The 24,951-nt window shown below is 28.2% G+C and overlaps 3 protein-coding genes across 9 annotated transcripts in view; 1 reads left to right on the top strand and 2 right to left on the bottom strand.

Annotated features, from left to right (window-relative positions):
* Positions 1 to 307: 307 nt before the first annotated feature.
* On the bottom strand, positions 308 to 1,222 carry LOC119604061 (nucleolar protein 16). Its single transcript, XM_037956477.1, is given in 4 exon segments — positions 308 to 620; positions 684 to 890; positions 892 to 936; positions 1,002 to 1,222. Coding segments are annotated over 4 exon segments (591 nt in total). The 5' UTR covers positions 1,103 to 1,222; the 3' UTR covers positions 308 to 382.
* A 295-nt stretch (positions 1,223 to 1,517) lies between these two features.
* LOC119604064 (cleavage stimulation factor subunit 1) lies at positions 1,518 to 3,119 on the top strand. The gene is given in 4 exon segments (XM_037956481.1): positions 1,518 to 1,680; positions 1,741 to 1,766; positions 1,769 to 2,604; positions 2,668 to 3,119. Coding segments are annotated over 4 exon segments (1,275 nt in total). The 5' UTR covers positions 1,518 to 1,606; the 3' UTR covers positions 3,007 to 3,119.
* A 3,244-nt stretch (positions 3,120 to 6,363) lies between these two features.
* LOC119604057 (protein tramtrack, beta isoform) overlaps positions 6,364 to 24,951 on the bottom strand; it is a 60,526-nt gene continuing 41,938 nt past the window's right edge. The window contains exons 1-6 of one of the 7 annotated variants that reach the window (XM_037956436.1): positions 24,081 to 24,582; positions 16,136 to 16,444; positions 15,465 to 16,067; positions 15,293 to 15,386; positions 13,747 to 14,171; positions 10,756 to 12,879 (exon numbers count right to left, since the gene is read on the bottom strand). In XM_037956436.1, the coding sequence (XP_037812364.1) occupies positions 12,208 to 12,879; positions 13,747 to 14,171; positions 15,293 to 15,386; positions 15,465 to 16,067; positions 16,136 to 16,279 (1,938 nt within the window). In that variant the 5' untranslated portion in view covers positions 16,280 to 16,444; positions 24,081 to 24,582 and the 3' untranslated portion in view covers positions 10,756 to 12,207. Of the gene's footprint in view, positions 8,973 to 10,755; positions 12,880 to 13,746; positions 14,172 to 15,292; positions 15,387 to 15,464; positions 16,068 to 16,135; positions 16,445 to 16,637; positions 16,681 to 23,012; positions 23,141 to 23,673; positions 24,032 to 24,080; positions 24,670 to 24,951 lie in introns of those variants that run through there. The other 6 variants (XM_037956431.1, XM_037956433.1, XM_037956432.1 and 3 more) reach the window with 6 other exon arrangements.

Raw genomic sequence — 24,951 nt, 5'->3', positions numbered from 1 at the left:
TGTTTCGGTTCATATTTAGTTGCCAAAACAAAATCGCTAGTACAATCAACTCCATACCAAGTACCCCAAGAAATTAACAACGAAAGTTTCTATAAGTGAAGAATTAGATATTAAAGTCCTGCACAAGTCAACAATAAGACAACTTGTCGTGTGCTTATGATGGCGCACGCGATATTTTTTGTTAACAAATTTTTGTCTTATTGTTGACTTGTGCAGGCCTTTATTAGATATTTTATACACTTTTTCTTACTTTCAGACCACTGTGCAGGTTTTGCATCCTTTCAGAAATATTAAAAGAAGTTAGCAATTTGTTTACATACATTTTTTAATAAACTAAATTTTATTAAACATAAAAATCCTACAAACTATTCTCGCAAGCAAACTACCATTCACTATCCGATTCATATTCAGGCCAAGGTAATTGTTTATCCAAAGGAAGATTTTTCTTTTCCAAATATTTGTTAAATTGTTCGGGTATACCCATAAACTGTTTAATTTTCATGCGGAATTGTTTCCAAGTCCATTGATCATGATTGCGACGATCTGTAACCATGGCTTTGTAGTTTAATTGGTATTTATCTAAAAAGTATGTTAAATGGCTAACAACACCTTTGGGTAATCTAAAATTAAAAACAATTTAAAATTAAAACATATTAATTAAGGATATTTTGATATTAATTTACCTTAATTGGGAATCGGCTTTCTGTTTAGCCATTTCCTCCAATTCATTAACCACATGACCTCTTTTGGCAACAGGTTTAACATCTTCCTCATTGAGTTCCTCTTCGACGAAACCATTAACTAATTTAGTGATTTTTAAGCGATCTTTCCTGAAATTTGGTATGGGCACCGCTTTATTGGGATCTGCTGATAAACCCATTTCTTGAAATTGTTCCTGGTCTTTTGCTTTCCTCCCATAGTTTGTTTAAAACAGGACTAGAACAGTAAATTTAGTAATTATCGAATTTGTTTATTATAAAATTTTGGCTCATAAAACTCACTCTTTTATTTTACCCGTTGAGGATCTGGTTTTATTAAGGGTTTTTCTATTAACATTATAGCGATAACGTTTATTAACTCTGTGATTCTTACGAATTTTCATTTTCTTAATAAATTTATTTAATATTTAGTAGAAAAAATCTAAAAAAAAAATGAATTAAAACTAGTGTTTATGCACGTGTTTACTAAATTTTAAATAAGAGTGAAATGACATTTGTTTACATGTTCTCTTTGACATTTGCTCTCAGCAAACAATGTTAACAATATTTATGTTAATGTAATATAAAAATCGCTTCATTTCATTCAAATTTAATAATTAAAAGAGATTTTAAATAAAAATTTTAATAATTTAAATAAATTTATATATTATTTGTTAATTTTACTTATATTTTATATTAAATTGTATTCAAAATTCGATTATGTTTTATTGTATATAATTTTGTTGTGTTCTACTTTTTGGCGTTTTTCTTATAATGATTCTTATTGTGAATTACACACTTTGTTTTCTTGCTGTCAACTATTGTGATTTATGTTTACATTCTGGCTGTTTATAAAAAATTGTTTTTATTGAGTAAAAATATTAAAATTGGCAGGAAAATTAATAAAAATGCGCGATATAGAAATATTAGATCCCAGAAATTTAGTGAAGAATCGTGAAATTCTTTATCGGCTTATTATAAGGTAAGTTATTTGCATTTAAAACCGGTACAATGCTTTAAAAATCATGATAATTTCTTGCAGTCAATTGATGTACGATGGCTTGGAAAAGTTGCCATGGAATTGTCTATGCTGGTGAAAGCCGATGAGTGCACACCCAGCGAGCGTTTACTGCATGTTATGATAGCTGGCATGCAAACGTTAAGCGATAAAGAACCTGCACCCAAAGACGATGTTTTGCCATGTATCGATTTAGAGTTTGAACCAGATGCGTCTGCTTTGGCACCAGAACCGGCTTCTTATGAAACGGCCTATGTGACTTCACATAAACAGTCTTGTCGTGCGGGTGCTTTTAGTCATGATGGCACTCTAGTGGCCACTGGTAGTGTGGATGCCAGTATTAAGATTCTAGATGTTGAACGTATGTTGGCTAAATCTGCTCCTGAAGAAATTGAGGCCGGACGTGAACAACAAGGACATCCTGTTATACGTACCCTATATGATCATACCGATGAAGTGGCTTATTTGGAATTTCATCCTAAGGAGCATATTTTGGCTTCCGGTTCAAGGGATGGCACTGTCAAACTGTTTGATATAGCTAAACCTTCGGTTAAAAAGGCTCATAAAGTGTTTACTGACTGTGAACCAGTAACTTGTTTGGGTTTTCATCCCAGTGGTGACTATATGGCAATTGGTACAGAGCATTCTTTGTTAAGGGTTTACGATGTACAAACTGGTCAATGTTTTGTCTCAGCTATAGCATCGCAACATCATAACGGTTCTATAACTTGTGTTAAATATGCTCCGACTGCCAAACTGTACGCTACAGGTAGTATTGATGGTTCGATAAAAATTTGGGATGGTGTTAGTGGTCGCTGTATTAATACCATAACAGAAGCTCATGGTGGTGCTGAAATTTGCTCAGTGCAATTTACACGTAATGGCAAGGTATACTTCACATTCAAAATTCAATACATTTTTTTTAACAATTATATGTTTTTTAATTTACAGTATCTTCTCTCATCCGGCAAAGATTCCTTAGTTTATTTATGGGAACTTTGCACAAGTCGTCCCATACAAACCTATACCGGTGCTGGTACGACGGGCAAACAAGAGCACAATACCCAGGCTGTATTTAATCATACTGAAGACTATGTTTTGTTCCCCGATGAGGCTACTACTTCACTATGTTCTTGGAATTCTCGCAATGGTAGTCGTTTGAATCTAATGTCTTTGGGTCACAATGGACCGGTGCGTTATATTACACATTCTCCGATTTCACCAGCTTTTCTAACCTGTTCAGATGATTTCCGTGCTCGTTTCTGGTATAGACGTACTACTAATCAGTAAATTATAAGTTTTAATTATAAAATCCTAAACTTCAGACTATGGGTAATTTGTTTTTAAGAATTTTTAGATGTATGTTGAATAAAACCGTAAAAAAACTGTAACGTAATCTAAAATTTATTTATGTTTTTATAGTAGAGTCACTATTATATTTATTATAAGATCCATCGTACATTTCAATGGAAATCGTTTAAATTGCGAAGCTATCATTCCAATCGCTTTTATTAAGTGTACTGTTATAAAGGATGACGTTGCTATTATTCCCTTCGATTTTATGTTGTCGTATTCAAATTGCGTTTAATAGCACAGGACAACGAAATTAAGTGATATTTTATAAAGGATAAAGTTGTACTTAATACGAATCAGAAGTCAGCATTTTTTTATAACATCTGGATCACACGACATAATTTTATAAATGAAAACGACGTAGAGCAGTTATAAAGTTTGAATATGATCTGATTTAACTGACAGAAGGTTGAATGCAAAACAAACTGCGATTCATTAGCGCACATACATACATCCTCCCTCGTTCCTTCCTTCCTAACTAACTAACTAACTAACTAACTAACTAACTAACTAACTAACTAACTAACTAACTAACTAACTAACTACCTAACTAACTAACTAACTAACTAACTAACTAACTAACTAACTTACTAACTAACTAACTTACTAACTAACTAACTAACTAACTAACTAACTAACTAACTAACTAACTAACTAACAAACTAACTAATTAATTAACTAACTAACTAACTACCTAACTCTGTCCTCTGTGTTTGTTTTACTTTTCCTGAAGAGCTTATACTCGGAAAAAATTTTACTTTCAACTTAACATTTGTAACAGGAATGCAGTTGCCTTTTCTTCTGTCTGTTGAAAATACGGATATTGACTGTTGTGCGGCACTTTACATCGGAAATGTTTGTAGAAAACCTTTACACATTTATCTAAGAAATAAAATATTTCCCGATGTTAAGAAAATCTGTTTCCTGGACTTAGATTCTTTAAATTTTACATTCAGTATTCCTGAGATCTGCAAAACTATTCTAGACTTTCACTGTTCTCTCAGCATTCTTTTCATCTTAAGTTTATCTCTTCAATTTAAGACTTATTACCACGTGTTGCAGTTCATTCGAAAGATATGTAAACTCTACTTGACTTCTTCTCTAAGCCTGAGTAATTTTGCTTTAATTGGACTAACCATTTACCCATTTACAGATATTTATAATTTATTAATCATTAATTAATTTTTATGCAAATGTTATAAAAAACACAAAATGTTTATTATTTTTTTATATATATTTTGTTTATTTAAAATTTTTATATAATTATGTATAAAAAATGTATGAATTAATTATAATTTTTTATTGTTTAAATATTTGTGTAAATAATATAGTTGAGCGTATAATTGCATTAAGTAGTTCTTGTTTTAATTATAAATTAAATACGTTGCTTAAATTAAAAACCTAAAGCTAATAAATATCTTAAATTATTGCTTTTAAAATATTATTGATTCTATTTTCAATATTGCTTGTGCTAGAGTTGGTATTTTAATAAAAATACTTTCTATAAAAAAAAACGAATAATTACATACACTGGAAGTCCTTAGCGTATTTTGTTGTTTTATTTGTTTTTATAGTTCTTTAATAATTAATTAATAACTGGTGTTGTTTTTTTTTAAATTTACTAATTTAATTAAAACATATAAAAGTCTTGTAAAATTTTAATATTAATTGTTAATATTAAGATAAAATTTATGTTAATTTAAAAGTTATTATTAATTTAAGAGTTTGTTTTTAATTGCACACATTTTTAATATGTTTTTGTTTAGTTATTTTAAAGATTTTTTTTTTTTTTTTTTTTTTGATTAATTAAATACATTTTGAGTATTTGTTTATTTACATAAAATTTTTATATGTTTTGTAAAATAATACACATTTTTAAAAAATAAAATCACAAATTAAATGATATAAAAGAGAAAAAAAATAATAATAATAAACTAAAAAACACTAAAATTTTTTAACAGTTTTAAAAACAATCGAAATGAAAACTTTAAATATCAACTTAAAAAAAGAGAATTTTTTAAAAATATTTTATTATTTTAAAATTTAAATCATTTGAAATGAATTTAAGTAGCAATTGCTAAATGGAAATTAAAAGTTAATTTGTTTAAACGATTCGAGGAAGTGAACAAATTGGGACGGAAAATTTAGGTTATTATCAAAATAAAAAAAGGAATTAAAAACCAGTATAATTAAAAAAAAAATAATATTAAATTTTTGAAAATATATAAGGAAGAAAATATCAATAATTTCTTTTATAAATTTTTTTAAAACCACTATGGAAGCCTGTTAATTGTTTGAAAAAAGTTTGAGTTTTTATAAAAAAATAATAAATACTGTACTGGCCTTTGTTATTTCCAAAATATAATAATAGAAAAAGAAAAATAAAAAATTAACAGAAAAAAATTATTAAAAATAAACTTAAATATTAAATAGGTTATTGGACGGAGTTGAAATTTTAAAAATAATTAATATTATCAAAAACACTGTACTTGATTTAGCAACATACAAATTTGTACAGATGTTAAACATCAATCAGTTTTAAGTTTTATTTTAAAGTTTCAAATAGATTGACATTCATCTGTATACATATTTAATTTAAACCAGGGATGGAAACTTCAGTACTATTGAAATTTTGTATGTACTTTTTGACATATATTGAAAACTTTTGCTATAGTCTAGTCTATAGTCTATGTACTTTTTGACATATATTGAAAACTTTTGCTAAATAGGTTGTAGTCTAGTCTAGTCTAGTCGATACTCTAGTCTATAGTCTAGTATATAGTCTAGTCTATAGTCTAGTCTAGTCTAGTCTATAGTCTAGTCTATAGTCTAGTCTATAGTCTAGTCTATAGTCTAGTCTATAGTCTAGTCTATAGTCTAGTCTATAGTCTAGTCTATAGTCTAGTCTATAGTCTAGTCTATAGTCTAGTCTATAGTCTAGTCTATAGTCTAGTCTAGTCTATAGTCTAGTCTATAGGCTAGTCTATAGACTAGTTTATGGTCTAGTCTATAGTCTAGTCTATGGTCTAGTCTATAGTCTAGTCTATAGTCTAGTCTATAGTCTAGTCTATAGTCTAGTCTATAGTCTAGTCTATAGTCTAGTCTATAGTATAGTCTATAGTCTAGTCTATAGTCTAGTCTATAGTCTAGTCTATAGTCTAGTCTATAGTCTAGTCTATAGTCTAGTCTATAGTCTAGTCTATAGTCTAGTCTATAGTCTAGTCTATAGTCTAGTCTATAGTCTAGTCTATAGTCTAGTCTATAGTCTAGTCTATAGAAAAGAAGTTTTGTACTTTAAAACCTATAAAAGTACTATTTTTCTTATAAGTTAGTACTATTTTAAAATGTAAATTTTCCATACCTGCCCAGTTAAATGTGGCTTAACTTGCTGTTAAATTAAACTTGAAACAAATTTAAGCGGATTTTAACCGATAATTGTGATTTTCAGTAATAGATTTAAGACAAACTAACTTCTTTGCGAAAAACCTAAACAATTTTTTTTTATAAATATTACTTTTGTAAAATTAAAATTTTCGGAAAAAGTTAAAATAAACATTTAAAACAATAATATTATTTATAAAACAAATAAAAAAATGCTATTAACTTTAAAAATAAAGATTTTCTAATTTCGAATTGCTAATTTTATTGTTTTTGCTTTGCACTTATAACTTAGGTTTCATTGACCAATAATACTCGGTTAAACCAAGAAAATAAACAAAATGACAGCTGTCAGTAATCTAGATTATTGAAAAACACAATATTTAGATTAAACTATGTTTAAACAAAGAATGTAAATTATTGTTATCAGAAAAACCTGCCCTTCGAAGTACAGCAATTTGTATTAAACTTTTAAGTTGAAACAGCACAGTGTTATTATTCCCAAATTAAATTAAATTAATATAATTAAAATCTTAAAAATAAGTAAGTGTTGTGGTATATTATCATATAATTTAATTAAATTAAACTTAAGTAAAAATTGTGCAATATTTTCAGTTTTGTGAAGTTACTTTTTTAATTAATTGCTTTAAAAATAGTAGTAATTAAATTAATTAAAAAATTACCAAGTCTTTTTGTTGTTATTGTGCTAAAAATACACAATTGCAGTAAGGAAAGCCTTTCCAATAAACTTGACTCTACTGCTTATTTCACCTCTTCTAATCTCTGGGCATTTAATTGTGCGCCGTTGCTGCTGGTGGTTTGTACCGAAGTTTTGAGCAGTGATAGAGTTTCAGCTAAAGAAATAGGAGTAGAGGTGTTATTACTGCTAAAACTTCCAATATTTGCCACAGTTTGTGGCTGTGTAACTGGTGGTGGAGAAGGTGATGGTGAGATTACAATTTCATTTTTAATTTCAATATCAGTGGGAAATTTCAAGGGTTTGGGTAAATTAAAATCATTAAGATTTTCTTGTTGCTGTTGTTGTTGTTGTTGCAACTGCTGTTGTTGTTGAGTTAAATTAAGTCCCGCCTCCTCATTATTATCGTTATTATTAATCATTATACTTAAAGCGGGATTATTGGCTTGTAATTGATTTAATAAAGGCTGTGGTGTCGACACCACATTGCTGGACGTTAGTGTATTAGTAGTGGTTGTTGTTGTAAAGGATGCTTGTATTTCACCAGCAGCCGTTATTAGATAATTTAAAGGATTAAAATTTTGTATTTCCTTGGCCACAAACGATTCATGAGTCATTTTCATGTGATTTTTCATTTTATCAGGACGAGAAAATTCCTTGCCACACAAGGGACAGGGGAAGACTTTGCGATGTTTGCCCTCGTGGTAAAGGAAGGCATGACGTTGAAAACTGTATTTGTTTTTAAAGGTTTTCTGCATATTTTCCTTGGCACATTCGGTACACTGATAGACACCCTCATTTATACTAGCATAACGGAAGAGATCTAAACCTCTAACAGACATTTCAGTCAACTGTTCAGCTTGATCGTCTATCGAAGATTGAGCTTTACGTCTTATGCGTCGGCGCTGTACGGGTTTACCCGTAGAATTTTTAGCACGTGGTGTTGTATTATTCGAACCATCGTTATTGTTTCCCGAGTTGGTTGAGGTATCCAACTGTTCATTGCTGCCAGTTTGATTGCCACCACCGGTTTCATTGCCAGTGCTATAATCTAAGCCGGCATTTTCATCGGCCAATGTTAACATTTCCGGATCGGATTTGTCACTTTGATCCATTAACAAATCCAAATTATGTTCCTCCTCCCTCATCAGCAAGGCGTTCTGTTGATGAAAGAATTCTCCACTGGATTTAAGTATAGGATTGGCTGCCATATGTAAAAGGAATTGATGATGTAAATTATTGGCCGACGGTGGTTGTATGTTATTTTGAGCCTGACGTTCAGCTACATTGGCCAGCGATTGTAAAGCTGAGCAGGCCTCTTGAGTTTCCAAATGGCTGACATTGGCATTAGTGTTAGTGTTCGGGGCGTTAGTTTGACTCAAAGTATTGGTGGTATTGTTGGTGGCATTTGTTATGGTAACATCGATTAATTCTTTTAATCCGGCTCGTAATTGTTGTTTTAACAGCGAGTTGGGATTATTATTAATTGGCACTGTAGATGTTTGTTGCTGCTGTTGAGCTTGTTGTTGCTGTTGTTGTTGTCCAGCTGTTGTTGTTACATTTTGCTGTAAATTGCTTTTAATTTTCAAACCTAATACGGTGGGCAAATGTGCTGTCAATGCTTCATTGAATTCTATAGCTGCGGTTTTTGTTGCTGTTGTATTTTGTGTGGGAGCTTGTAGTGATATCAATGTACTGTTGCTGTTGTTGTTGTTGTTAGTGGAAGTTGTTGTTGTGTTTATGGGTATTGTGGTGGTATTGTTAAAGTTGTTTTTATTGACACCAAATAATCGTTGTGATAATTCCGCAGTACTGGTTATAAGATGTACTAAAAAGAGAGAGAGAGGAATAATATGAAATTTAAAAGTTTTGTTAAACCATAAAGGGAGACGCATATGAAAGAAAGTTACTCATAATATTGGAAATTTCCTTTAAAGAAATGCAAATCTTTCCTATATAAAGGAATATGTTGAAATTAGTTTCCAACGTGCTTTCGAATCTGTAATAAAATCTGTAATATTGATTCATAAATTACGGAGATATGGGCAAAATTCCATCTAATTTTGCTATGGACTAGACTATACTTAGACTGGACTTTAGAATAGACTAGAATATATACTAGACTATACTTAGACTGGACTTTAGAATAGACTAGAACTGAACTAGGACTGAACTAGAACTAAACCAGAACTAAACAGGAACTAAACAACAACTACACTAGAACTGAACTAGAATTGAACTAGAACAGAACTAGAACTGATCTAGAACTGAATTAGAACTGAATTAGAACTGAACTAGAATTGAACTAGAACTGAACTAGAATTGAACTAGAACTGAACTATAACTTAACTAAAACTGAACTAGAATTGAACTAGAACTGAACTAGATCATTGTTAGATATGGCTTAACTTGCTGTTAGATTAAACTGGGAACATATTTAAGCGGATTAAACCGATGATTGTGTTTTTCAGTTATGGATTTAAGAGCTGTTAACTTTGTTAGTATTGCCAACTTTTCAATCAAAAACATAAACACTGAACAGCTGTTTTTCACAAATATTACTTTTTTATAGTTTTTGCTGAATGTGTTTTCACACTTATCACTTATGTAGGTTTAATTGGCCAATAATACTCGGGTTAACAAAGGTAATAAGGGTAACTGATTACTGAAAACCCCAATATTTAGATTAAGCTAGGTTTAAACGAAGAATGTAGATTATCTTAACAGGGCCTGAAAACAGAAATTTTAGATTAAACTAGGTTTAAACAAATTATTAAAAAAAACTGCCCTTAGAATAATTCTGAGCCGACTGATATATTTTAAGGAGGGAGTTTGACAAATATTTCTGTGCGATACAAAAACATCAGCAAAAATCCATAATATCGTCCATCCTCTATGATGCTGATTTCTTGGTTAAAATTATCCAGTTTCCACCAAACCACTAATGAAGAAAACTAAATTTGTTTTCAGTTTAGAGATCTAATAATTCATATAAAATTTATTAAAAATAAGTTGCCACCAAGTTGTAGCAAAGGGGGAGTTGATAAAAGAAATAAAAAACAAAGTTTATATATTTTTTGTTGTTGTAATTTGTGTGTGTGTGTATTTGAATTCTTTTTGTATTTAATAATTAATTGATTTATTTAAATTATTATATTATGTTATTTATATAATGTAGGTATTTATATTTGTTTAATGCTGTACATAAAATTAATTTAAAATTATACAAAAAAAAAAATTAATAATTAATAATAATAAAAAATAATAATTAACATTACTATAATGATAATAATAAAACATTAACCATATTGCTGGGGGGAGGGGGGTATGTTTACTTTTTTTAAATTATTTCTCTAAAAAAAATATATATTTTTTTGAATTACATATTTTTGTTTTTTTTGTTTAATAATTATTGATAATTTAAAAAGTTCTTTGGCGATAAATTAAGCCTCCGATTTATATATTTTTTTTAAAAAAAATTATATAAATATTGTTTAATTATTTAAAAAAAAACAAATTATTTTTTATATTACATAATAATTATAATAAAAAAAGTTTAATGAGAAAAAGTTTTTAAAGTATTTTTTTGTTTTTGTTTTTTTTAATAAATAGACATTTCAAATGTGAAAAAATAACCAGCAATTCAATTAATTTACAGAAAATAATAAACATTTATATTTTAACTTTTAAATTTTTTACTTTTTAAAGGTTGTGATTAATTATTATAAGAACTAGCTTCATTTGAAGGCAACAAGGTAGATTTTAATATATATTTTTTTGTGTTTTTTTTTTTTTTTAATGATTTAACTAAAGTTTTGTTTTTAAATAAAAAAAAGAGTTTATTTTCTTTTTTGTTTAAGCTTAAGTATGATAAAGTGAAAAAATTTAACTAATTTGTAAAGTAATAGTTTTTTTTTTATTAAGGGGAAAACCCCCCTTTTAAAAGAAAAACTTTTTTTAAATTTTTAATGTTATAGTTGCAAGGCACACAATGGTGAATATAAAATGTAAGGCCAAAGTGTTATATGTTGTTGTTGTTTTTGTAAATAATGCATGAAATTTTTCCAAATAGAATTAATGTTATGAAATATTTTGTTTTTATTTGTTATAAATATTATTTATATTAAAAAAAGATGCTTGTTTTAAAATTAAACTAAAAACTAATTGTTAAAAAAAGAGAAATTTTTATAATTGCACACAAACTTTTGGTTGTAACAAAACTTTAAACTTTTTTTTTTAGATTGAACAGTAAAAGTTAAAGTTAAGTTAAACGCTTGTTTTTTTTCTTAGTTAAATTTATGTATAAATTTTGTTAAATAAACCGTAATAAACAAAATCCCGACTGTTACAATTTTTGAAAATTGAAAAAATTAAAAAAAAGCATCAAAAGAAATTAAAAAAATAAAACAAACTAAAGAAATATATAGTAAGAAAAGTTTATAACAAAATGAAACTAAAAAAAATGTTTAACAAAATAAAAAAATAATAAAATATTAACAAAACAGTAAAAGAAAAATAAAATTTTTTGTAAAAATTTTTCTTTAATAATGTTTTTTTTTTTTTTTCAAAGTTTCTTTTTTAAAGATTACTTTAAACCGGGTTGTAGTAGTAGTAAACAAGAACTTTGTTAAATTAAAAAAATTAAATTTAATGGAAATAAATTGTATAATTTATATAGATTAAAGAGAGTGTTGTTGGTTGTGTTTTGTTTTATAAATTAAAAAATAATGTTATATTTTAATAAAAAAATATAAATTGAAAAATGATTTTGGAATATTTTGGAAGCCATTTTATGTTTTTATAACAATTTATATTAATATAACAGTTATAAAACTTAACTATTTTACAAAACTTCCTTTAAACAATGTGCAAATTGCAGTTTATTATTATATTCATTTGTTGTTGTTGTTTTTGTCTAGTTTTATAAAATAAGGGGTTTTACTATGTTTTAAAGCCAAAACCTTTGCTTATTTTAAGTTTTAGAGTTAATTAGCTGGAACGCTATTACTACACTACACTAAAAGCAAAAGCCCACCATCTTCCTAAATGTTAGAGGTTAGCTTTCATTGCGCCACCGCAGTGGCATTAGTGGTGGGCGTTGCTACTGTTAAGGCTCCCGGCGTAGAACTAACCGACGACGCTGAAGACCCCACCGGTGTGGAAGTATTCAATGTTATGCCAGCCATGCCACCCGATTGATTCGACAGCTGATTGTTTAGATCAGGTGGGGTGGGTGTTGAAGCTGCACTAACATTTTGTGAACCCGACGCCGAAATGGCCGGCAAAGCTACCGTACCGCCAGAGGCTACCACCGCCAAGGCAGAAGAGGGATTTTCAATTTTGTGTATGATTTTAACGTGGGCGGTCATGTTGTCTTTTCGCGTGAATTCTTTGAAACAGAAGGGACAGGGATAAACTTTGACATTGCGTTTGTGGGAGGTTACATAGTGACGGCAGAAATTGCTAATGTGTGTATAGACACGAGAGCAGACTTTACAGCGATACGTATGTTCACCTTCTTTGGTACAGTAGTCGCGTACTGAGCCCTCGCCCTCACCCTCCACCACGGAATTGCAAGAGGTGTTTAGCTTGGTTTTCGGTGGTGGGGAGTTGATATTCAGACTGCCAGTGCTGGCACTAAGGGCCGATTTTAGTTTAGCAGCTTGAGCGGCAGCATTGGCAGAGTTCATAAAGTTTCCGGAGATGATGTCCATATAGTCGCTGGCTTGGAAGGGCTGTAAAATAAATGTAAGGGTAAATGTTAAGAAATTTCTTCTTTTAAAAGTATAGATACATAAAAGAAAAAGTTTTAGAGCCAGTTTTTAGTTTAACGATTAGTGATTAAGTTAAAATTAATTTTTGAAAGTTGTTTTTGAATTCGAGGGTCGGTTTTTAGGACAAATTTTCTTTGTTTAAACTAGTTTTAACCTTAATTTTTTGTTGTTTAGTTGTTGTAGTTTCTTAAACAGTTTTAACTGGTTGTTATTAGCCAGTTAAACCTAAGTTAAAAATGTGAAAACATATTCGACCAAAACAATGTTACAAAAATGTTTACAAAATCAGCTGTTTACTGTTTGTTTTTTGATCGAAAACTTGGAAAATACTAAAAAATAGCTGATCTTAAATTCCCTACTGAAAATCATAATCATTGGAAGAAAGAAACTTAACCTCGTTTAGAGTACTTTGTTTGCCAGTTTAAGCAGCCAATGAGGGAGGGGGTTAAACTTGTGCAAACAATGCCAAAGTGTGAATAATTGATGCGAAAACATGAATAAATGTCTAATGAAAATAAATATTAAATTATAGAAACTTTAAAGCATTAAAATTTTTGTTTGCAATTTTGCTAAAATCCTTTCTATTTGTTTACATATTTCACTCATAGTAGCAGTCTTCTTCTTTTTTATGAAACATTCATTGTTTTGATAGCAAATAGTGTGACTTGTTCTTTTGTTGTATATGTGGCAATACTGACAAATTACTCAAAAACAACAAAAAAGATTAGTGTTATTTTAAGATATGATCTAAATCTTCAACTTTAAAGCTGGCTCTTAAAGGAAGTGATAGATTTCCTTTAAACTTTTCAATTATACATTAAAACCTACCTTGGTGTCTGGACCTGCACCGTTTTGCTTCAATTTAACGCGTTTATTTATCTTTGGCTTATTTTGCTTAACAATTGGTGCCAATTTTGGTATACTGACCATTGAATTCAATAGTGTTACAGTACCCGGCATAGGACCAGTGCCCACCACCGCCGACATTTTCATGCCACCGGCAGCAGCTGCTGCTGCCGCGGCCTCCACTAATTGTTGTTGATGTTTTTGTTGGGCAGCTAAGAGGAAGGCTTGTTGTCTGGCCTGTTGACTCATAGTGTTGTCCTGCTGTTGTTGTTGCTGCTGTTGTGAGGGGGAATTCGAGGCATTTGGATCAAATTTAAATTCAACCGGTTCATCATATTCATCCAACATCAATTGTGGTTCCATGTATGAGGTGTCCATTTGATCATCATTATCGCTGTCGTTGCCATCTATAAAGCGCAAGGATCATAAAGGGTATGAATTAAGGTGTTTGTATTAGGTTAAAAGGGTGTTTTTTTGGTTTTTGTGAAAGAATGTATAATGCTTTTGTTGTTTTAATACAAAACGACGAAAAAAGAAAGTTATTACCATTTGTAAAACCGTGTCTAAATTTGTTTCGGAAAAGCTATAGGGATTTCAAGCCATTTGTTTTGTAAGTTGTTTGTTTATTTTTATACTTAAACATCTAAAAAAAGTTTTGTAGGTTTTTTTTTTACTAAATTTTGTTTTTATTTTAGTAGTTTCTTTTGTTTTTAGGAAAAAAACGAAATTTTGGTTTAAAGATTTTCGAAATGGTAAATTATTTTTTATTCAATTTTTATATCAAACGTTTCACACGTCGGCCATAAATCCCTAAAAGCTCATACCGATTTAAATTTGTTTATTTTTTTTTTGTTAAAAATTGAAATGTTAATTTGTAAAAAAAGGAAGCTTTCTATTTTCGTTATGCTTTGCAATTTTTAAATGGCATCATACGTTTCCCAAAAAAATGTCCCTTTTGAAAAACTCACCTGCCGACGTTAAACGTATGTTTCTTTTTTTTTTTTTATTTCAAACTAATTTGCATACCGTATTCGAAAATCACTAAACATTAAAAAAAAACACTTTTACTTAAAACTTTTTTTTTTTCTTTCAACGTAAAATCCCTTTTTATTAGCTTTTCCGTTACACATTTGGACGCGTTTTTTTTTTTGTGGTTTTTTAAATTTAAACTTTTTGCAAAAATTAAAATAATTTTTAATTTCAAAACTTTTGGTAAAATAGGTTAGTTTCAAAATTTCTTAAGGGTGCATTTTGTAAATGATGTAGTTAAATAAATGATAAATGATTTCCTTTAATTTATTAAAATTGTAATGTTTAACTTTTTTTTTGACATTAAGTAGATGCAGGTGGATTTAAATTTTGGTTTTAAGTTTTGTTTTCTTTACTTTTATAAATATTACGAGTTTTAGTTAATGTTTGTTTAAAAAGAAAATTATGCTTTTGATTGCAAAGTTTATGATGTGAAGATTGCAATTTATAAAAAAAAAACAAGAATGAAGGAAAAGTAAAATGAAATAAAACGACTTACCGGAAGTGCTGTTGTCATCTTGTTGCTGTTGATTTCTAATATCCTTCATTTGTTGTTTTGATTTCTTGGAGGGAGAGACAGAATCGCGACTTTCCTGTAAATAAAGGAAACAGTAAATTTTATTAAATTTTATAAGGCTTCCAAACTAAAAGCAAAGAAAAGCTCTACTTACATTCAAATCATCATTATTGCCAGAATCTCTTTGATTATCATCGGAGCCATCATCGTTGCCGGAATAAGAATCATTGCACATTTTACCATCACCCATTTCACCATCGAATTCATCGTAATCACCATCATCACTGCCCGATAGCTTACGTGGCCTGCCACGTTTTCTCTTGGGCATCGATGCCAGGGCAGAGCTAAGCAATGATTGCTGTTGTTGTTGCTGCTGTAAATGCTGTTGTGATGATGAATTTTGTCCACTATTACTACTGCTATTCATTGCTGATGATTGATGGGATTTATGACGCTGTTGCTGCTGTTGCACCATATACGGTTGTATGCGTTGCAATTGTGGTGGTTGGGGTGTGGGTTCCGTATTTGTGGGCTTATCATCGTTAACCTCTGTTAAGCCTTTAATGCGTAAACTTTCGGCTACCCGTAAAAAGGCGGTAAGACGTTCCTGATCTACGGACACCTCACCGCGATACATGAAATCTAATAGTGATTTCATATCGGCATAAGGGACATCTTTTAATATAACAATGGGATGTTTTTCGGGATGATTGAGGAATAAAGCATTGAAATAGGGACTGCAGGCGGAGAGGACCATCTGTGTAACAAAGTAATTTAAGTTTAAAATGAGATTTTTAAAGTAAAAATTTTGTGCTGCCAACTTACTTTGTGTGCTTTAAGATATTGACCATCAACGGCCAATGTGACATCGGTAAAAGTTTCTGCATGCAGCAGCTGATCGAATACCGATAAAAGATTACTCTGATGGTTGTTCCATCGTAAACAAAATCTCTGTGAAGCCATCTTCATTTGTAAGCCGTTTTAGTTGTTTGTTTTAAAAAACAACTTAAAACTTTAATAAATTATTTAAAATTAAAAGATTTTTAATCCTGGCTTTTAAGTTGTAGTTAATTTCAATTTTCCAAACTTTTTGTTAAGCTTTTAACAAAAATATAACATAATTTTCAACAACTCCTGTAAGAAAAAAATTCCAAAAAAAGGAAACAATTAGTTAAAAGGTTTTTTTTGAAAAACAAATAAAATTTTATAAAATTATTTTCCTTAAAATAATTGAAATTATAAATAAAAATTCCTTTCTAAAATTAGTTTGCTTTGTTGTTGTTGTGTTTTCTGTTTATCGCCTGTTTAGTCACCGAGATATTTCTACCTTTAATTTCAATATAAATTTTTGATATTGAGTTTATTGTTGTTGTTGGTTTCTTTTTCGTTAAAAATAAACCAATGAAAAACAAATTTTATAACAAAAATTATTTTTTTTCCTTATTTCTTATGTTGAACTTTTTCTTTTTTTGATTCTTTTTTTGTTTGGTTTTACTTTTTAAAATAAACAACAAAAAAACTTTTGGTAGTGCGTTGTTTCTTTTTAAAAAAATCTCAATGTTTAAAAATAGACAAAGGATCCCAAGTAGTCGAAGAAATGAAGAATATGTAAATTGTTTATTCATTAACACGAGGAATCAGAAACAGCAAGAAAGAAAAACAAAATATCAAATCAAAACCACAAAAGTTTTATTGGAAAAAAAAAAAAATTAGTAGAAGAGAATTAAACACACTAGGAGAACGGGGGAAAGGGGGGACTAAATAAAACCACAGGACTATGATCAAATCAGCAATGGATAATTGTATTAAAAAACTAGAGGCTTAGGATTATGTTTAACTTAAAGGAATTTTAAAAACTTAAGCAAACTTTTTGCCAAAACTAAAAGTTTTAACAAAAAAATTTTCGTAAATTCTTTAATTATTAAAGAATTTCTATAAAAAACTAAATAAATTTCTTATTTTTAGTTCATTATTAAAAAAATATGAAAAACTTTTCAAACAAAACAAAAAACTTGTTTACATTTTCTTATTAAATGTTTAAGTAAACAGTTTTTGTAATACCACTAAATTTACCAACCCTGCTGCTTGTCATTAAAACTGCTATTGTGAATGAAGGAGAGAAATTATCTTAAAAAGGAGAGAATGCCCTTTTAACAGTAAAGGTTATAAATATAATGACTGTTAAAGAAAGGGGGGGGGCAAATTCAAAGTTACAAACTGAATCAAAATATTAAACAAAGTTTAAAGTTTTTTTGAACACAATGTTCTTAATAATTTAAAATTTAACTTAACTTCCTTTATTTCTACACAAAAACCAACAGCAACAAGTGTAATAGTTTTAATGACAAACCGGTTTTATTTTTAATAAAACATTAAAATTTTTTTTTATAATTCACAAAAAAATCTTTTAGGCTTACAGGAAATTATACTTAGAGAAGAAAATTGACTTTTTCCTAAAAGAAACGCAATGAGAAAATATATTGAAACAACAACTATAAACAAACCACAAATATATATGGAGGAAAACAAGAGAAGGAGAAACAAACGAAATTAATTTAAAAACGGAAATAGATAAAAACAAGATAATGAGCGTTAGTATAACAACAACAACAAAAAAGCAACAGAAAATAACATAATAATGACATTTTTTCATACAAAACAAAAAAGCTTAGCATCAGGCATGGAAATCTCAGTCTTTTTGTACTTTTTGATAGCGAAAAGTATCGCTGTAGCCACGACATTTTCGCTACTTTTTCTAACTTATAAACTTTTGATAAGTAGTTCACATGTAGTCAATAGACCAGTTTGTAGTCTAGTCTATAGTCTGGTCTATAGTCTTGTCTATAGTCTGGCCTATATTCTAGTCTATAGTCGAGTTAATATTCTAATCTATAGTTTAGTCTTTAGTCTATTCTAGTCTACCCAATGGTTTAGTCTATAATCTAGTCCTTAATCTAGTTTATAGTCTACTCTAGCCTATAGTCAAGTCTGTGGTCTAGTCTATAGTCTTGTCTATAGTCTACTCTAAAGTCTAGTTTAAAGTCTAGTCTATAGTCTAGTCTATAATCTAGTCGTTAATCTAGTTTATAGTATTCTCTAGCCTATAGTCTAGTATATGCCTAGTCTATAGTCTGGTCTATAGTCAGGTCTATAGTCTAGTATAAAGTCTAGTCTAAAGTCCAGTCTAAAGCCTAGTCTATAGTCTAGTCTATAGTCTGGTCTATAGTCTAGTCTAAAGTTTAGTCTAAAGCCTAGTCTAGTGTCTAGTCTATAGTCTAGTCTATTATCTAGTCTATAGTCTAGACTATAGTCTAGTCTATAGTCTAGTCTATAGTCTAGTCTATAGTCTAGTCTATAGTCTAGTCTATAGTCTAGTCTATAGTCTAGTCTATAGTCTAGTCTATAGTCTAGTCTATAGTCTAGTATATAGTCTAGTCTATAGTGTAGTCTAAAGTCTAGTCTATAGTCTAGTCCATAGTCTAGTCTATGGGCAAGTCTATAACCAAGTCTATAGTATAGTCTTTAGTTTAGTTTATAGTCTAGCCTTAATTCTAGTCTATAGTCTAGTCTATATTCTAGTCTATAGTCTGGTCTATAGTCTGGTTTACAGTCTAGTCTAGTATCTAGTATATAGTTTGGTCTACAGTCTATATTCTAGTCTATAGTCTAGTCTAGTCTAAAGTCAGATCTATACTCTAGTCTTTATTCTAGTCTATAGTCTGGTCTATAGTCTAGCCTTTAGTCTATTCTATAGTCAACTCTATAGCCTAGTCTGCACTCCAATTTAGCGTTAAATTAGTTTAGTACTTAAAACCTAAAAGGTACTAGTTTTCTTATTTGTACTATTTCAAAATTTCAATTTTCCATGTCTGCTTAGCATATAAGAAAACCTTAAATAACAACAATAACAACTTCATTATTATGATTATTATAAACAGAGATCACGTCACAGATGACTGCATCAAAATAAAAATGAGATACAACATAGAGATACTGTTAGAAAATGAGGAAAAAACTACAACAACAAAATTAAATATTACTACTGTATATCCTCTAAACTATTTTACAACAACAAATAGACACACATAAAATTACAACAAAAGCCTCTATTGTGAAATCCATTTTGTTGTGTTTTCGTTTTAAAGTTTTTCTAAGCAACAAGTCTATTTACAACCAGGGGGAGCTGACTGTAGGTTGCCCTCTTTTTGGTTTTTGACAAAAAGTATTAGAAAACCCAACAACTACAAATGAGAAACCATAAATTGAAATTCATGTCTGTTTTGTATGAACAAAAAAGCTGGGCTAAAGTCTAGGCTGTGTGTGCTAGCAGCAATAGGGCGCAGTTTTAAACTACATATTTTTAAGGTGCTAGACAAAAAAAAGTTTGTGTGTCGGTAGCTGTGTGTACATTACGAAACTCAAAAAGGCGTAACATTTTCTTCATAGAGTTTGAAATAGAAAAAATTTAACAAAAAAAGAGGAGCTAAAATAGGAATTATATAAAATTTTGTGTGTGTGTGTGTGTGTGTTTGTTTTTGTAGGTATGTTTAGCTTCTTTTTCCTTCTTCTATTCTTCTTCTGTTGTATTTCAAATCCCGTTGTTGTAATAATTTTTAAACAGAGCGAGAGAGAGAGAGAAGGAGACACAAAATCATTTGAACTAAATTAGATTTTGTTCATCGTCTTTCTCCATTTTCCATTTTAAGTTAAGAATGTAATGGGTTTTTTCTATTAAGAGATTTTCTATTAAGGAACCATATAGAAGAGTTCTTTAACTTGTTGCTCTTTTGTTTCTATATCAATTCTGTTTTATAGATCAAGTTAGAAAAAGAATAACCATAAATTGTAGAGTTTCGTATTAACTTTATGATGTCGTCAAGAAGTCAAATAAGTCAACTGAAGTTAATATGTTTAAGTTAATTAAAGAATTTTTATGAAATATTAATGTGAAACAGAAACAAAGAAGAATTTCTTAATAAATCATTTCGTAATATAACTATCTATTTTCAGATTTATAATTTATTTAAAGAAATCACATAAGAATAACCTTATTATAGGGTTCGCCCTAAGTTGCTTTTACAAAATTCCTCAAATGGTTTGGATGATTTCCGCAGAAATATTTTATTAATTTTAACAAATTTCTAGCGATTTTTATTTTGAACTTGAAGAGCTATTATTTAAAATATGTTTAAATCTTATTAGTATTTGAAATTATTTTAAAATATTGCAATATTTCTGTTGTATTCAGAAAAAAATAGGAGTTTTCCCTTTATTTTTGTTTAAAACACATGGACTTTCCCTTGGAATATTTTAAACATTTAATTGGAAACATGTGCATTCGTAAAAGTTTGTATAATTGCTTGAAAAAACCTTTTATACCTATTTTATTAAATTCAATTTTCTTAGAAATTTTAGCAGAAATAAGAAAATTTTGATATTCATTTAACTATAAAACTAATAAATTTTGAATAATTTAAAGAAATTTAATAAATTATAAACATTTTTCGCAATAATGTAAAATTTTTATTAAATCTTATTAAAGCTTTTTATTATTCAGATCGAAAAGAACTTTAAAATTTGAAAATTACGATAAAAAATAGTTTAAAATTTTATTCTAATATCTTAAGCAGCGGTTCTAAAGTTCACAGAGATGGAGGTTTTGATAGATTCAGCGAACACTTAACAGAAATATTGAAAAAAATGATCTACATATATAAAACCAAAATTCAAATAATTTTTTGGTTTATTTCTCATTTGGTTTGAAATTATAGACAAATTACAAGGTTTTTTTAAAAATGTTTTTATAGTCAAAATTAGTAGATTCTATTAAAAGAAATGTCTTTAAATATTTGAGTGAAAATACGAAATTTCTATTAATTTGCAATTAAATCGTAAAATTAAACAAAATGTGTAAAATTTTAAACAAATTAAGTTACGGAGAAGATTATTGAAAAAAATATTTTATATTTTTAAGATTTTGAAATTTAAATAAATAAACTCTTAACGAAAACCAAAAGAGTTTGTAAAAGATTTTATGGAAAAATTAGAAATGTTTTTAATAAAAATTGCATTTGTTTTGGAAGTTTTCAAATCTTAAAGCATAAATATTTAACAAAAATCAATCAGATGTCGATTAATTAGTAAAACGAAGAATTTTTTATAAAAATTGAACCAAAGAACTTTAAAAATTTGTTACAAAACACTTTTCTTTCGATATTGTAAAACTGTTAAGACAGCTTTACATTAAAAATTGATTTTTATATAAAAAAAAATATTAAAAATTGATTTTTATATAAAAAAATTATTAATTTATAATTTTTAATAAAAAATTTTCTTTAGTTTTGAAACTTTTTAGTTTAAAAAACTTAAATATTTTTCTTTTGAATCTGGTAAAAGTGGGTGAAAGATATTTTTTCTAAAAATCTGTCGAAAGTATTGTAAAATAAGTTTGACATTAAAGAACTGTCAAAGTTTTTTGTTTATGAATTTGTTTTAATTTAAGATTTTTTACGAATTGACAGATTTGCAGGTTTTAAACTTACTACATTATAGAACTTGCAACGTTTTGCATGATTTTTTTTGGGACAAATATTCTAATTTTTAATTTTTTATAAAAATTTTTATTTATTTTGAAGTTTTTTATAAAAATTTTCTTTTATTTTGAAATTTTTTAGTACAAAAAACAAAAACAATCTGTTGAATTTGAAAGAAATGAATTTAATAAAAATTTATCCAAAAAACTTTAAAAATTAGTTTGATTATTGTTTCTTTTGACATTAATGAACTGTCAAAGTTTTCTGTTTATTAATTTGAATATTTTAAAGGTTATGAACGATTTGACAGATTTGCAGGTTGTTAATTTTCAATATTTTTGTGGTTTTATGTTTAATTCTTATAGATTCTGATTTAAAACCTTTTAAATCTGTCAAAAACTGAAACATATTTGAAAATAACAAGATTTTTTTCCATTTCTTTTAAAAAACTTTAAATTCTAGGAAAGTTTTTTTTTTAATTTTGTTAAATTATTTGAACTTGTTTAATTTGACAGTTACTGAAACAAAACATTTATATTCAATAAGAAATTTCAAGTTTTATCAACAAAATTTCGAAATTGTGTAAAAAATTGTAAAAATTTTTACAAAACTATTTGAAAATTCCGAAATTTGGCATTAAAACTTCATTTTGAAAATAAAGTTGTTTTCATTTTTTTTATAATTTAACATTTTTAAAGAAATTTTGGAAAACTAGTTTTAAAATTGTTTCTGACATTAACATTTTTTTTCTCAAATTTCTGTTATTTTTTTAAAACCACTTTCGATTTATTAGGGAATTTTTTAAAATATTAAAAAATATTAATTTTAAGAAATTTGTAATTGTCTCTTTTTTTTATTTATAAATTTTTATAAAATTTTAATCATAAGTCCATAACCACATAAATCTTTTTTAGATATTTTTTCTTATAAATTTCATAATTTTCAATATTTCAAAGAAATTTTTATATATTTTTATTTTAAAAAGATTTCACTTAAATTGTTTGTTATATTATTACTCTTATCGAAATTACTCTTAAATTTTAACACTCTTAATTTCTATAGAAATCTCTACAATAAAATGCACTTGTTATTTTAATTTCCGAGAGGGTAAGGGGAATTGTTTACTAGAAAATTTTTGAGCATAATTCAAAGAAATTTTTTTTACTCACTTTTTATATTTTATAAAAAAAAATTGTATTATTTTTATAAATTTAACACTAATCACTGGTATATTTAGGAAACTTTTTTAAAAAATAATTTTTTAAAAAAAAATTTTTTTTAATAAAAAGTAAAATTTTTCACATTTTTTTTACAAATTGCTTTCTATTTTTCTAAGATTTGTTTTATTTTAGGTATTTGTTTTTTTTTTTAATTTTCTTTACAGCTTTTATACTCATTCGCACTAATAAAAAAGCTTTTCTTAAAGATCTCTATAAAATAGTTATGTTGTTGGTATTTTTCTTTATATATTGTTGTTGTTGTATTATATATATATTTTATCTGTTACAAAAATAACAATAATAATAATAATAATGTAAGGTGGACACACGAACACGACACGTCCTTACAGTCACGAGTAACAACAGCGTATGAACGTAATGCGTAAAGAAAAAATTATTTTAAACCGTGAGTAGTCAAGTCCTAGAGGAGTCAACGTTAACGTCGCAGTCGACAGCGTTACACACCACTACACATTTACAGCAATAGAAGTAGTGGAAGAGGAAAAAATCCAAAAAAAAAATAAAATTACAACCACCAACAGGCAACAACAACAACAAACAAGCTGCCACCACCACTACTACTGTTATTATCACTCATACACTCACTCACACTATAGTTTTTAATAAAGAGTCACAACATCTCTGAGCATACAACTTGAACTCTCGTAAACACTCATTCATTCAATCAATCGTTCTGTTTAGTTTGGGCCCCCGCTATATAATGATCACTTTTATGACGTTGCGTTTGCTTTATTGTTGCTGTTTTTCTTTTAAATTTTTTGAGAACTTTTTAATTGTTTTTTTAAATAAAATTTTGTTTGAGAACTACTCATTTTTACTAAAAATTTCAATTGAATTTTCTATAGTTTTCTTAGTATAAGTGAGAACAAAAAAGAAAGGGAGGTTTCTCAGCCCCCTTTTTTCTAGATATTTGAGTTTGTTCTTAACCAAACTAAAGCACAGGAATTTTTATTTTTTTTTTTTTTTCAAAAAAAAAACTTATTCATTAATACATACTTTTTTTCTAAACTTGTATTTTTGTTTAAAAATTCTTTTATAAATATTTTTCTAAAATTTTCTTTACATTTAACACTTGTTTTTCTGTTTTTTTCTTTAAAATAAATTTTTTTTATTATTTATTAACTTTTCCCGTTCGCCTTTTAAATATATATAAAACAACGACGATCTCTTATTTACGACACTGCTACCACGACTGAGCAGTCCTCTTGCTCCTCATTGATCGCGTAGGCCAAAAACAAATCGTTGCTTTATTTGTTGTACTGGTGGATTCGTCTCTTCTTCTTCTTGTTCGTCATCATCATCGTCAACGTTTTTTTTTTATTTTGTCGTCGTGTACAAGTTGAGTTGTTTTTTATTTCTTCTTTCTGTATTTCTTTCCACTTTGCCTAATGTCGTTTAGTTTGTTTTGTTGTTGTTGTTGCTGGCCGTCCTACAATCCACCACTCTACATTAGAGCAAAGTGTAAATCCTCTTAAAAAAAACTACTAATAAAACACAAACAGCAACAACAATCCCTATACAAAAAACACCAACATTATTATAAAAAGCAACCACCATATAGTAAAAAGCAACAACTATTTCTACAACAACAACAACACCACCACTAACAGCAGCCTCAGCTTTAAAAACAGTATCCAACCCAACCAAAACCATCCATCGTAGTCATATTCCCCATTTCTCGCAATACGATTTCTTTACCGATTTTTATTTTATTCATTTTTTTATATTTTTCAGTTTTACATTTTATGTTTTTCTTCTTTCCAAACTGTAGAATTCCATTTATATTTTATTTGTTTTTTTTCTTGTTTAGTGTTGTTTGCCTTAATGTTAATTTCTTAATGTTGTTGTTGTTGTTGCAGTCTCCTTT

This window comes from Lucilia sericata, unplaced genomic scaffold, assembly GCF_015586225.1.
Source record: "Lucilia sericata isolate MDLA Ls3-8-SP2 unplaced genomic scaffold, ASM1558622v1 Contig000357F_arrow, whole genome shotgun sequence".
Lineage (NCBI taxonomy): Eukaryota > Metazoa > Arthropoda > Insecta > Diptera > Calliphoridae > Lucilia > Lucilia sericata.
This window is presented reverse-complemented; position numbering and strand designations above follow the sequence as displayed.